We start from the raw sequence: 15,345 nt of genomic DNA, 5'->3' as shown, positions 1-15,345 counted from the left end.
TTACCTTAGCAGGCAATGGTTTTGGTTTTTGTTGTGACAAACCATGTGTATAGATTTACTGTTATGAGAGATTGCATTTTGCTTTGCCAACTGTCATTTTGTATCCATCCGCTTTTTTTGACCGTGCACCCGATGGTCGCCTAGTGGGAAAGCTTATGCTCAGTAAAATAGGCCTGAATTGGGTATGGTGACCAGAACAGCTATGGGCTTGATTGGTGTGCAGGGAAATGTTATGTCCGATGTAATAGGTTGGTCTGTTTATTATGATGTGTTATTAAAAAGGCAGTAGATCTGCCTTATTATCAAAAACATATGGTAAAGCCACTAGGGCTCTAACCGTTTATTGCTGTCACATTATGTTTTAGCTAATAGAAAGGTATATGGTTGCATGTAAACCCATGGCTTACCATAGCATGGAAGAGTTTTAGTGCTGGTCACCCACTGTGGTAAACCTTAAAAGTAGAATTTCACTTTAATGATTCTTGTAGGCTCTACTGAGAGAGGTTGTATATTGTTCTGGCAACTGATATTTTGTACATATTTTTAATTTTATAAACGCATGCCTGATGATTGTCAATTTATGCGCACTTCAGTGGACATAGGTTATATATAGTGTCAAGCCTCTGGTAAAGGCTCGCTGCCTTATCCGTCCATTGGGAAAAGTTATGTCAGATTCCTTAGGTGTGATCTGTTTATAATGAAAAGTTATGAGGAAACAAGTAGGAATTACCTACTTTTTGTGAAAATTATGTGTTTAAGACATTAGGCTTTTACAGGTCGATTGCTATTACACTGTATTAATCGCCGGAGGCTAGTATGTTTTTTACATGGAGTCTGGAAGAGTATTGCAATATGCATAGGTTTTGTTGTTGGTGACCGTTCTGAACAAACCATGGGCGTAGACGATTTGCACGGTGGTAATCCTTATTAGGCTCTATAAATAGGGATTTTATACATCTTTGCAATTTTTGAGTGTCATTTACAGTCTCCTCCCAACCACGACAAGATGGTGTAATGGTTCAATCCACATCATTCATTGGCTTTCTTAACACTTTCCCTTTGAATGACGCCATTTTTTGATCACATGTACATACACCTGAAAATCAGTGTTCTTCAGTATCAGGGCTGGTTCGCCCTTTATTGTTCCCCTTTAGTTTCTTTGCTTCTCCTCTTTCTATTTTACTGTTTGTTAAGAGGGTACTACAGAAATCCAGGTCGTGCCAATGGATGGCTTGCTTGCTGTCCATTTCATCTACAGAGCACCACATGGCCACTTCCTAGAAACTGTGGGCCTTATTTATGAATACCTGCAGCACTTTTACGCCACTATTGCGTCACTTTGTAAACCTCTGTGCTACATTATACCTGCATCATGTATAATGCATGTAGGGTGGGAGTTCCCCCACAATAAAGGGTCGTAGAAGTGATGCAGTGACATCTATAAGATTTCACTGCTAAACTTCTAGGATGCTACTGCATCAATATCTTACCCCTGCCTCACAGCAGGTGTAAGACTGACGCAAGCCCTCTCACATGGGGCTTGCCCATGTGAAAGGACACATTGCTGGAGTTGCGTCTGTTTTCAGAAACACCCCAGCAATGCACCACTTTTGCGCCTACAGATACATTAGGAATACTGGCGTATCTGTAACTCCATGCGACATGGAGCGCCGTACATTAAATACGGCGCATCCATCATGTCGCAAGGAGGGCGCAGTGAAAACTGTTTCATTGCTGTTTCCATGCAGCGATGCAACAGTTTTCACAAATAAGCCCCCAAGAGAGCATTATGTAATTTTACTTTCCTTGATGTATAGTTTTACCATTTCAAGATTGCGAACATTTTGGTTCTAGATGTGGCTGCCATGCTTGACCTTTAAAACAATATAGACTATTTGCAATACGTTTGCAAGACAGACAACAACTGCAATGTTTATTTCAGGTATTGGGAGCATTAGACAGGAACTTGTTTTATGTTTTGTTCTTGTATTCTTTCAATTATTCTTGAATGTGTAGTTGAGGTTGTATATTTCTCGGAGGGTAAATGCAAGTAAGAGTCAGTGGATTGATGAAGCAATGCATGCTTGCAAAGATGAGTGGCAGAGTGCATGTATGATGATTATTGAGGCTCATCAATGGCACAAAATGCAGTTTCATAGCATCATAACTCATGCTTTGTGAATTACACCATAGGTATTATACAAAGATTATTTATTGAACACACTTTGTTTTAAGAAAATCCATAGTTTAAGTTTATTTTTTTGGTCACTGCTGGAAAGGGGAGTAGCTGAAACCACCACAAACTGTGACAGGTTCATTAAGGATTTTCTCATTTCGTTACCACACACATGCCCTAAAATATATCTGGCACCAAAATCTCTGAAACATAGAAATTACTCACTTCAGGTCATATACGGAATCAATTACACATTACCCTGCAAAGCTCTTACTATTTATAGATTTTCTTGTAGCTTTCCTCGAATTTTAAATAATTGTGACCACAAAGTTTGAAATCTTAGCACAATTTTTTTCTATTAAATGTGTATATCAGTGTTAAAGGGTGTCGCGTTGTACCAAAAAAATTAATAGATTGTTTCTTTAAATGTTTGCAAAAAGTGTATCGGTTTCAAACACAGTTGCTAAACGGACCCTCTCCCAATCCTGAGAACAGCACTTAGATTTATAGGGCTAGTACCTTTGAATTTCCCATTGTAAATATGGGTGCACAAGTCTGAAATTGCAAACCTGCGTTTGTTATGCACTGTCAAATATTTGAAATAGATATATGAGCCTTTGACATAAACGTACTAGAAAGAACATACTTTGTGTGGTGTTTTCATTGTAGTTACCATCAAGCTGGTTCTGGGCGTGCTGTCCTAATAGTACACAGTGAAGACATGTCAGATTTGACTCTTCAGCCAACTCTGCCTCCCCGCGCTCCTGCTTCTGTCCAGGACGTGGTGTCAGATGCGCCGTCAAAGACAGAGCTGAGTGCTCTTCTCTGTCATTGTCTCTCAGCTCAAGATATCACAAAGCTCCTCTTTCTCAACAGACGGGTACGTGTTAGCAGTGACGTAACAAAGGCACTGCAGCCCTCATGGTGCCAGGGGCCGAGCTCCAGGGGTCCCCCTCACCACTACCCTGGTGTGACAGCTCCTGACTGAGTCGGGAGGGGGTGGCCCGTCCAGTGGCGTAATGAAAGTTGAGGGGGCCCCCTGCCAGGTCCCTCGAGGGACCCCACTCTGGATTTAAACCAGAGCTCTCAGGCCTGAGTACCATGCTGAGGGGGCTCCCTGTGGCTCGGGGGGCCTCCTTGCACCGCGGGGGTTGCGGGGACCTGTGTAATGTGCCTGGGCCCATCGATGTAGTTTGCAGGGGGGTCACTTCAAATTTCATTACGCTAGTGTGTGTAAGCCTCTGAAGTCAGCGGACAGTGGGCTCTTTAAAATGGTGGAGAGGTGGCAGCTGGCAGTTAAGTGAAATTTTCTTTTCTTTTTAATTTCCCCCGTTCCACCACAACTGCCCCCTAGCAGTCACCACTGTCTCACCAGTGGTTTAGTGGACACAAAATGGCCTTGCTCTGCAGAGCTTCTTTCACAAAATATATATTATTCTATTAAAAAATAGTATTGTGATTGCTTAGCAAATCATGAACAAATTATAGAAAAATAAACTTTTGTCTGGTGATTACTGACAGAGAAGCAAATAAAGAGGATGTGAGGTTGGTGGCCTGATTTTCATGTCATGTGACAGGAAATGTGGTAGAGGCCTTGTTGGAGGTATGGTAAACTGGTACTCTAAAAGCTTGGAGATACATCTGGTGGGTGAAGCTATTGCTTGCTCTGTAAAGACTGTGACAAGAGAGCACGAAATGTAACATTTTTGGAAAACATTAGTAATCAATAACTATGGAACATTTTTTTCTGTTCTTTTCTTATTTGCCAGCTCATATTGGAGCATGTATAGGCTTCTGTATTTCTCACAGTAAGAGGTTCATCCAAGGAGGCTTTCTTTGAAAGCCAGGAATACCCATACAAAGAATAACAATAACAAGTAAGTATTTTGCTTTTAGAAATACAAATATACTTTCTTTACAGTAATGCAATTATTGATTCTTTAAACGTAAGCCAAAACAGGAAATTTACAAAATATATGTAAATAATAGCGATAGGCCAGAGGAAGACATTGAAATGATTGATTTGTTCACATGAAAACACTTATCACTGGATTTTTGTGTTTTGTTGAGGTTTGAAATACAAATATTCAAGTTATAGTTTAGCTTTTTTCTTTCTTTAAACAAATTCTGCCTTTCTTTCAGATCAATTTTTTAAAGACCGAAATGGAAAGAAAAAGCAAAATGATAAGAGATCTACAAAATGAGGTAAGGCTTGCATTTCTTTCTTTGTACTGAAATTAATTAGTCCATGGCAAGTACATGGTGTACTTAGAATGGAAGCTGCCTCTTAATTGTTTCTATTTTATTTAGTACCTGCAATAAAACATACAAAAACATTATCTTTTACAATGTAGGGAACAACATTGACCTATGTAGTATAACTGTTTCTTCATAAATATTCCGGCTATTCATAATGCCAATAATGTGATCCAACTGAGTGGTCAAACTGCAATAGGTTAAGTTCCCTATTGTTGCAATAGGGATTGCAAACGTATCACATTTAATTTCAGAGGACATAGACTGTTGAGGGTGGCTATAACTTGAAATGCGCGGGCAATCCTGCTGCTTATCTCGCGGTACATGATGGACAACTGTGTAATTGTCACAGTCTTTTGTTGCGAATCCAATACTCCAGTTTGGTCAGTCAATGTGCAATGCATGACTCAAAGATCAAGTAATATTATCCTAACCCCACCTTTGATTTTGTTTGCTCCAATATTTCTTACATATCTGCTCCCGAGGACCACAGACTTGAGCATGTGGCTACTTTAATAATGTAAGTTGTCCCATGATTACTTGTCCTGATGAGAGGCCTCTACAATTCAAACTATATCAAATTGCCATCAACGAAATGGCACACACAAACTTATAGATTGGCTGTATCCATAGAAATTCAAGTATACATGGAACATTATGATAAAGGACTGAGGTTGTGAGCTTTAGATGAGCACATGCTAAGCTGTAAGCATTTTTTCACCACTACATGTTTTCATAAGGATACAACAGACGAGTCTCTTGTTTTTTTCCCTAATGTGCATTTAAACTTGAAAAACTGAACAGAAATGTGTGGCTATAATGCGTTATTCCTATTTTTCTTAAATACATGCTTTTCTCTCTCAATGTCTAGACAAAATACTTGTTCCTATACATTGAATATAGGTCGTTATTCTCCCGGCAAATGCAATTTATTTTTAATGAGTTCCAGCAGAGCCATGTTTTTTTAATAAAATTATGCCCTCAGAATCCCACTGGTGTATGGATTGCTCTTGTTTGTTGTAGCACTATTCTTCTGGTGGCAGGCTAGAGGGTTGCTAAGAATTGGCTTCCTGCAGACACAGTCCTTCTATGTTTTCACATGTAGCACCTTAAAGTCATCAACAGATTTGTGATGGTTGTTGGGCTTTACGATAGGAATGCCTTGTTGTGGAAAATATCTGATTGACTCACTTGTCAAATATGATTGCACTGTGTCACAATAGTACTCTTCACCAACAATATTGATTGTGTTCCGTTACTAGATGGAAACACATCAATCGAAATAAGTGCTATTAAATTGGAGAGGAAAAAATATCCAGCCAATAAAAACAAAATCTTACTCATAATCCTCCACCATCATGTGCAGGGGAACTTCTGAGTGTTCATGTGTGAAAAGTGTACATAGTTACATGTAAATGCCAATATCATATATTGTGCACAGTAACCTTCTTTGCTGTAAAGGCACACCCAGAGATGGGCATGACTACAACAAAGTGTCAACATCTACCATAGTTGACTACTTCAAAAGGTCTAGGTTCAGGCACATATTATGGTATAGCTCAGCTCAGTACCAGAAGTACCAGAATCAAAGTCGCCACGGAAGTAAAGTCTTGTTAACTAATCAGCCATTTCCATGTTTGCCCACTTTCCCTTTGGAGGGGCTTCCATTTCAAAATGCAATGAAATGTGAGAAATGGTCAGAGACTGATGAGAGTGTCATATTATGTGATGAATAGAAAGTATGAACGGAAAGACCTGTCAGCGTCGTTGAAAATATTTTGTGAATGGACATACGCTTAGTGCCTCATAGAGGGTGGAAAGGTGTTGTGAAGTTTTGTAACACAGTCTGTGCGCTGAGCACCTTCTCTTTGTATACCTGACATGCCTTCCATATACACATGTCTATCAGACTGAACTTGTGCATGCAACTCATCTATCCATACTGAACCTCTGTGCTAGTTTGCATTGTCATTTAAATGCAAAAATGGCTAAGCCCACACAACACTGCACCCACCTTTTCACTACTTTCGCGCAGAGTGTTCCAGTGGATGCCTCTATCTGTCCGAAGAACTCTGATCAAGACCCTGGTCATTGGTCATCTTGACTACTGCAACACTCTGTTAGCATCAGCAAACAAATCTCTTCTGAGTAGACTACAGATAGTCCAGAATGTTCCCGCATGCTTGCCTCGTACTTCCTCTAGGCCATTGCTGAAACAGCTTCACTGGCTTCTGATCCGCCAAAGAATCAAATTCAAACTTTGCTGCCTCGCCCATAAAGCGCTTTATGGTAGAAGTCCCAGCTATATGCCAGACAAGTTTAAAGTCTATTGTTCAAGCAGACTGCTTAGATCTGAAGGGAAAGGGCTGCTTGTGGTCCCCCGCTACAGGAAATTACGCCCAGGTGGCAGAACTGTTGCATATCTTGTCCCAAAATACTGGAACACTCTGCCGGAGGCCTTGCTCAATTGCCCCAGCCTGAAATGTTTCAGGAAACTCCTGAAGACTGAACTATTCCGGGACTGATTTGTGTGTGTCCTGTACCCTCTCTTTCTCATAGCACGGAGATACCCCTTCGGGGGTGATTCCAGCGCTTTATAAATCCTAAACATACATCTTTTCCCCATGACTTTGAGCTGGATTGGTAGGAGCGAGATCGGTCTGTAGTAGCTGAGTTCATCCCGGGGGTTTCCTCAGGAAAGCGATGACCTCTGCATATTGCCAGTTATCTGGGAATTTTTCCGATAAGGATACAGGTTTTGAGGTTGGTGCTGATCAATGTTTCTCCCAAGATGTAGATGTGGTGAGGGCAGGAGTCAGTGGGGGTCTCTGAATGGATCGGCTTCATGAATTTGGCATTGTCTTCTGTATTTAGGGGGCTCCCGTTTGTTAGTTGATGGACATTCTTGGTGGCGGTAGGTAGTTGACTGATGAGGTCTTCTGAGATCGATTGTAGTATGAAGTTACTGTAGATCTTGAGAATTTTCTCTTGGAAAAAGTCATAGAGGCTGTCGTTAGGTCCTGTTAAGGGGTGATGAGCTTGATAGCTGCAGCTGGGTTGGATAACTCTCTGATAATATTGAAAAGTTATTTGTCGGAGTTGGAGCAGGATTCCAGACTCATTACAAGGGTTGCGTTCCTGTTTTGTCTGATCTGGGTGTGATCTCTTCTAAGTGAAGATTTGTAGGTGTGTCTTCAGATGCAGTCTTGGCTGGTTCTCCATCTTCTCTCTAGTTGCACCTGAACTTGTTTCCTGGCTTCAGGTTGCTGGAGTGGCGTGCGTTGATGTGGAAGTGTACAATGGAGCGGTCTCTCCATTTGAGCGGGATGAGGTGACTGAAGGTGATCTTGTTGCTGCCTGTGCATGCGAGGTCAAGGGTGTGTCCTGCATTGGGATTCAGACCTCGGACGAGCTGTATGAGTCCGATATTGTGGAGGCTCTTGATAAGGGTGGTGGAATTGGGGTTAATTGGGTCATCAAGATGAAGGTTGAGGTCACCGAGCAGTGAGAAGTCATTGGATCTGATGAAGATGGGAGTGATGAAGTTAGTGAGAAGGTTGCTGAGGGTGGTGTGTGGTCCTGGTCTTCGGTAAGCAAGGGTGCCTCTGATAGTCATGGCATAGCTGACTTGTGGTTTGAAATGCATGTTACATGAATGCAATGGATTTTTTCTGTCTAAATGGTGCAGGTGATGATATCTCTGTGAATGATTGTGAGAACCCCACTGAGTTTGTGGTGCCTGGTTTGGTGAGCGATCTTGTACCCAGGAAGGATGGCCTCAGCGATGGTGGGGTGGATGACGGGTTGAGCCAAATTTCAGAGAGACAAAGGAAGTCTGGGGAATGCATCTCGGTGAGGTGCCAGACCACTGTGGTGTGCTTGCAAAGAGATCTGGTGTTGAGGAGAATGCATGTAATATGGGGTGAGGTGTGAGTGGCGAGTGGAGCATGAGTGTGGCTGCATGAGAAGTTGCAATGAGTGCATGAGAAAGGTCCTACTATGGAGTGAGGTGTGCAGTGGCAGCAGTAGTCATGTGGCGTCCTGTGATGAGTGCTTGCAAATCAGAGAATGTATAGTGGTGGTGGTTGGACAGACCATGGTCTGAAGCACCGGGCATGTTCCAAGCACAGACCTGAACAGACAGGCTTGATTTATGTGCGCTTCAATGCACCAGTGGCCCAACTGCTGTGTGTGCCAGCTGAGCAGATGCACATTGGCCGCCACTAGGTAGGTTGTGGGAGGGGGAGAAGTGCAGCGGTGGGAGAAGGCACGAGGAAGACTCGAGTAAGGAGAGGTTGGGAGGAGGCAGGCTGGAAAAGGCAGGACGGGAAAGGTGGAAGAGTCTCTGAAACAAGGGGAGAAAAGTGGGAGAAAAACTGTTATGGGCACAGAAATGAGGCAGAGCACAAAACTGGCACAAAAGACGTGGCAAAGCCCAAAAGAGGCACGGAAACGAGACACGAAAATGAGACAGAGCACAAAACGGGCACAATAACATGATGAAACCCTGCGTCACATAATACCTGCTTCAGGTATAATGTATGCAGGCTAGGCGTTCCTACGCAAAAAGCCATGTAAAACTGACACAGTGAAATTTACAGCATTTCACTGCATCACTCTACGCCTTCACTGCATCAAAATCCCTTTGTCTGCTCAGACCAGGTGCAAGGAATGACGCAGGGCTTTTTGAATGGGACTCACCTATCTGTTGTGTTGCATCACTGTAGGTTCTTCACTTACATTAACAACTTCAGCAATGCGTCACTTTTGGGCCAACGGATGTGTCAGAATTTCTGATGCATCTCTCAATCCTTGTGCCATGGTGCGCCCTATTGTAAATAAGGCTCATCCATGGTGGCACAAGGGTTTCGTATGGAGCCGCAGGCATTCATACCCCTGAAAAATTGTGCATAGTAAAGTTGGATAGCTGCATTTCAGTTTGAAACCGAATCAGGTTTGTGCACAGCTTCATGTGTGCTGTTTCTGTTTATTGTTGCAACTAAACCGTTTTTAAACCTTGTGAGGTGAGCAGCACTTTATCTAATTAGGCACACAAGCACACTCAATTCAAATTAAGCCTTGTATGATTATATTGGTGTTTGTCAATTGCTTGACATTTTTCAACCGATTAAAGATTTGCTTTTATTTGACAATTGTGTGTCACACTGGCCAAATTTGGATATTTTCTATAATTCGTATTCAATTAATAATTCTTACTTTTCAGAATGACATTATTCGTTTTTTGATATGCAAACATTTTGTTTATTCGTTTAAAACACACAAACAAATATCTGGTATTAAATCTGTCCATTTTGCTGTTCTACAAATTAACCATAGAGTTTCTCCCTATCATAAACTTCATTGGGTATGATTGTGGATTTCCACATCTCCGCCTCTGAAAAATCATATTGTAGACATTTAATGTTTCAAGGCATTTACAATGTTATAAAATATTTATATATTTGAAGCATTGTGTACACATACATCTTCTTTAAATTGTTCATTCTGCAATGTGCAATTCCCCGTCTTTGACACAAAATAAATGGATGGCAGTTCAGAAACCCCAGGATATCTGTAATTCCTCTCTTTAGACTCCTGTTTCGTGATTCAGCAGTCTGTAGCTAAATGATAGAATATTTATATGTTGTGCTTTCCTGCTTGCACATAATTCAACTTGATTATATGCATGCCAACACAACGAAAACATTATTGGCAAACACAGAATTAAGCTCTCTTATAGGTATTTATCAAACCACGTTTCAGAATATATTTATATATAAATCCTTTCATGTGAACGCTCATTTGAACTCTATAGTAGAGCAGGTAGTTCTAAGTTGCTTGTGAAAGGTACCAAGGCTGTGCATGGTGTTTGGGTATGGATAAGGTGTGGATACTGACCGAGGACAGTGATCCGGGGGGAGGGGGTGAATGAGGTATGTCACAAGTCAAGGGGGTATGGAAGTGATTTACCGGGATGGTTTTAAGCACGTGGCACCCTATTACTCATACTAAAAGGCTTCCTCAGCAAAGAGTGATTGGATTCACTTCTGCAGATGCATCCACTATGAGCACGAAGACATCTTTGATTTACCGCCCACCAGGCGTGGCCATATCCTTCCTTCAGGCTTGTGATGAGGCGGTCTCATCGCGGGCACTTCGGTTTTCCCACTACTTAATTCTTGGAGACCTCAATATTCATCTGGATCAAGGGGATCTAAGGGAAACGGTGGAGCTTCTTGAGATCTGCCAGGTAGCGCAGTTTTCGCAATGGGTCTGTCAGCTGACCCACCAAGGTGGCCACATCCTTGATCCCATTTTCTCGACCTTTCCCATCAAAATTAAGGCTCCTCTTCCGGTCTCATGGTCTGATCATTATTTAATTTATTTTTCATGGGAAGTAGCCTCCCCGTGCTCAAAGCCTACAGTCTCTCATAAACCTCCTTTTAAGAAAATCAACCCTGTCGACTTTGCAAGAGCTTTGGAGGCGAAAAGACCGTCCTTGCCGCAGGATTTGGATGGGAGTCTCGATGCCTTTCATAACTGGTTGCAGGACTCTATAGTTGAGATAGCCAATCCAACTTCTTCTAGAAGGTCAAGGGATTCTCCCTCTAAACCCTGGTTTACGGTGGATTTGCTCCACCTGAAGCAGGACTGTAAGAAACTGGAGCGATCTTGGCGCCTTAGCAACTACTGCTTGGAGGCCAAGGGCAGGCTTAGGCAGGGACAGAAAATATATTATAAGGCCATTTCTTTAGCTAAAAGGCAGTTTTTCACCACTCGCATAGATCAGGCGCAAAATAATTCTAAAGAGATCTTTGCCATTGTTCAGAGCTTTATGTCTCCATTAGCTCAAAGTAGAACGATGCCCGTGTCGGTTGCCTGGTGCGAGTCCCTATCCAAATTTTTGGGGGATAAGATCCAAGGGATTAAAGATAGTTTTTCAAATCCTGTTGTGCAGGACTGCAGATCTCCTTCTTTGGTCTCTCATGCGCCCAGCCGGGTCGGTATTTCTTCCATCCATTCTTTTGCTAATTTTTCCCCAGTTGATCTACCCTGCTCGCTGAGAATATTGAAGGGCTTGAAGTCGGGCTCTCCGGCTGATCCCTGCCCGGAAAGACTTTTGGCTTCCGTGGCAGAGACTGTGAATGCCGAAGTTAATTACATCATCAATATGTCCTTGCACGTCGCTAAGGTCCCTAGTATTTGGAAGCAGGCAAAAATCCTCCCCCTCTTGAAGAAAGCTGCTCTTGATCCCTCATTTCCGGGGAACTATAGACCGATTTCTCTTCTCCCTAGCCTCTCTAAGGTGTGCGAGAAGATAGTTAACAGGCAGCTTTCAGAGTATGTGGAGGGTGCGGGCCTACTTCATCCGGCTCAGTCGGGTTTCCGCCCTTCCTTTAGCACGGAAGGTGCCTTAGTGGAGGTATCGGAAGCTATTCGTGATTGTCTCAATGCCGGCGGGAGAGCAGCCTTAGTGCTGCTCGACCTGTCGGCTGCTTTCGATACGGTTCCCCATTCTCTACTACTGGACAGATTGTCAGAGATTGGTGTGATTGGCTCAGCCTGGGGCTGGATTAAGTCCTTTCTGGAGGGCCGGTCTCAGCGGTTTTGGCTTCCCCCGGTGGCTTCCACACCTCAGCGTGTGTGCACAGGGGTGCCTCAGGGTTCATCCCTTAGCCCCCTTCTGTTTAACATCTGCCTTACCCCTCTCGTCAGGTTTGCCGAAGGTTTGGGGGCTAAGGTGATTGCCTACGCAGACGACACACAACTTCTATTCACGTGGAATAAGAACACGGCTGCTGTGCCCCCTGTGCAATCGTGTCTCGCGGCAGTTTTCAAATGGTTGGCTATCGCCCAGTTGAAATGCAACGAAGACAAGTCAGAGTTTCTGCTGTTTGGTGACTTTCCACCTGGGTTCAGAGATTTGATCTGGCCAGCTGAGTTTCCGCCCCCCCTGTCCAGTAGCCAGACAGCCAAGAACCTAGGTGTCTGGTTTGATGGGAATCTTTCCTTTTCCAGCCAGGTGAATCGACTGGCACGCTGCTGTTTTGGACTCCTGAGAGTTCTGAGAAGATTTTTTCCACTTCTTCCGCAGTCGGCTCGTGAGTCGGTTGTGCGTTCACTTATCCTGTCTCGCCTGGATTACGCTAACGCCCTCTATGTGGGGATTCCAGCTTACTCCCTCGATAGACTCCAGGTGATCCAGAATGCAGCTGCCCGCCTTTTGGGAGGGATCCCGGCCAGGGAGAGCGTGCGGGGCTACCTACGCTCCCTGCACTGGCTCCCGGTCAAGGCGCGGGTGGTGTTTAAATCCCTCACCATAGCCTATCGGGCGCTCCACGGCCTAGGACCGGCCTATTTGCAGAAACATTTCTCTTTTTACGTTCCTGGGAGACTTCTGCGCTCTGCTTCCCTTAAATTGGTAAAGATTCCTGGGGGCAGATTTATAATGGACTTGCGCCACTTTTACGCCGCCGTTGCATCACTTTTGTGACGCAGCGGCGGTGTAAACCCTGCGCCATGTTGCGCCCCATTTACAACGTGACGCATCTAGGGAGATGCGTCACGTTGTAAAGCTTGCGCCACATGTGGGCGTCCCTGCACAGGGGGGGGCGTTCCGGTGCAGGAACGCCTCCGAAAAGTGGCTGAGTGAAATCTACAAGATTTCACTCAGTCACTTTTCCGGCCATGCTGCGTCAAAACCCTGCGCCTGCTTGAAGCAGGCGTAAGGATTGACGCAGCATTGTAACGATAGGGCACCCCGAGCCTTGCTGGAGCTGCGTCGCGCTTGCGACGCAACTCCAGCAATGCGCCAACCTTCCGCCATCAGATGCATCACGCATTTGTTTATCCTTACGCCACGATGCGCTGCATTGTAAATGCGGCGCATCTATTGTGGCGCAAGGGTAAACTTTCTTGACGCATCTTCCCTGGCGCATCCATGCTGATTTGCAGGGATGCGCCAGGGAACATAAATCTGCCCCCTGGTTTCCAGCGGCATCGCTTGGGGGGTGCTTCCCTGTCCGTTCTGGCGGCTCGTGCCTGGAATGCACTTCCCTTTGATCTTCGTTCGATTGATGACATTGTTGTTTTTAAAAAATTGTTAAAAACTCATCTCTTTTTGTGAGGGTCAGGTTTTGTTTGTATCCCCTTTGCTCGCGCCGGGACACTCCTTCGAGTAGCCGTGCGCGCTATAAAATTAAATAACATAACATCTGCAGTCGTAAATCCCACTCAAGGGGTGGGAAGTGGAAGTTTCAAGCTATGTTTTGGCTTGAAAGTTTGGGTCCATTCACAAATACATACATTTGTGTGTATAGTTAAACTTTTCCACCCTATAAGTGGTCATATATTTATTTCAGCGAGGACTGATGTAACTCCCATTCCAGGATGGGAAGGGAAACTGACAACCCCCGCATTCGGTAAAGGTATGTGAAGGGATTTCTCCATTGGGAAAAATGTGTGTGATAGTAAAGGGACTCCAGTATCCCTTTGGCGTTTCTACGCTTTGTAGAATTCTTCAAATGATGCCACATGACATTAATAGAAGTCTGCCAGGAAGCCTGCACCTGGGGCTCGATTTCCATTTTTACTTCTGGGAATGATTGTGAATAGGAAAAAGAATGTAGGCATACAGGTGGAAATAAAGAATTGATGGGCATTCATGTTTTAGTGCCAGAAACATTGCAGGTGAAGAGAAAAGTCGTTGTACTCTAGTGTTTTTAATAAGAACATAGCTATTTAAAACAGCAAGAATTCATATACCGCATTTACACAATATATAAAAACCTAGGGCCTCATAATAAAGATCTAAGGAGCTTCATGCTAAGAAATTCATAATAATCATGTATTAACAGCAAAAAGAAATACTTCTAATATGATTGCTGTGTGCAGTGCTGCAAGGATCTCTAGGTAATGGAGCCAACATGGTCTGGGAAATGGTTACCAAGTGTTCAGAACAGCAGAAAGAAACGCTATGCAATGTGACATAGCCTTCATTGAGATACTATTTGTTAAAACTTTATGGTTCGAGAACACATGACCAGCAAACACTGGACGCTTTAAGCAACAAATAACTATCAACATTACTGCTGACTCCACTTTGCATGAGTACTGTTAGCTGAAGTGTCTAGATTGCGTTACTACAATGCCACCTACATCGATCTACTAGTCAACCCATACACAAGTTGCTAAGTGCCCAGCATTAATTTGCTCAAATCATTCTGAATATGTGTGGATCTCAGTCAATTTCTGTTGCACTGCGTATAATAGTGTGGTTAATGATAAATCAGTGCATACATCTCAAAAGAAATTTACACAGGCAAGATGTTATGTTATGTTATGTTATTTAGGCTTTTAAAGCGCGCTTTTACCCAAGGGTGTCCTGGCGCTGAGCACTATCTAACTGATATCCCTCTGCACCTGAACTTATTCTGTGAACAACCACGTTTTCTGCCCCTTCCTGAACGAGAGGAGATCCGTGGAGTTCCTAAGATGCATTGGAAGCTTGTTCCAGGCATTAGTGGCACCTAGGATAAAACTCCTGCCACCCCAATTGGCCTTCTTTGCTCTTGGAACAATCACTCGCTTTGCTTCCATGAAGCGTAGCACTCTCCCAGGGAAATACCATTGAAGGGGCTTTCTTAGGTATTCCGGACCACTGCCCATCAGGGACTTAAAAACCGTACATGATGCTCTAAATTGTGCCCGTTGCTTTATAGGGAGCCAATGAAGGTATCGCAGGCCATTTCTAACCGATACGAACCTTGGTGTGCCCGTTAGCAGCCTTACTGCTGCATTATGCACCATCTGGAGTATGTTGAGATGTTTCTTTTGAATATTCAGGTACAGGCTGTTGCAATAGTCCAGACGGGACAGAATGAGGGCTGAGACAGCTGTCCTGAAACTTTCCT

At 43.6% G+C, this 15,345-nt stretch overlaps 1 protein-coding gene across 2 annotated transcripts in view; it reads left to right on the top strand.

Annotated features, from left to right (window-relative positions):
• The window catches only part of LUZP2 (leucine zipper protein 2), a 1,193,026-nt gene that overhangs the window by 608,841 nt on the left and 568,840 nt on the right, over window positions 1-15,345 (top strand). For both annotated transcript variants that reach the window (XM_085646302.1, XM_085646301.1), the window contains exon 5: window positions 4,319-4,381. In XM_085646302.1, the coding sequence (XP_085502428.1) occupies window positions 4,319-4,381 (63 nt within the window). The remainder of the gene's footprint in view (window positions 1-4,318; window positions 4,382-15,345) is intronic.

The sequence above is a fragment of the Triturus cristatus genome, chromosome 3_1 (genome assembly GCF_964204655.1).
Source record: "Triturus cristatus chromosome 3_1, aTriCri1.1, whole genome shotgun sequence".
In the NCBI taxonomy this organism is placed as follows: domain Eukaryota; kingdom Metazoa; phylum Chordata; class Amphibia; order Caudata; family Salamandridae; genus Triturus; species Triturus cristatus.
The sequence above is the reverse complement of the archived record's forward strand: the minus strand, read 5'-3'. Positions and strand labels throughout refer to the sequence as shown.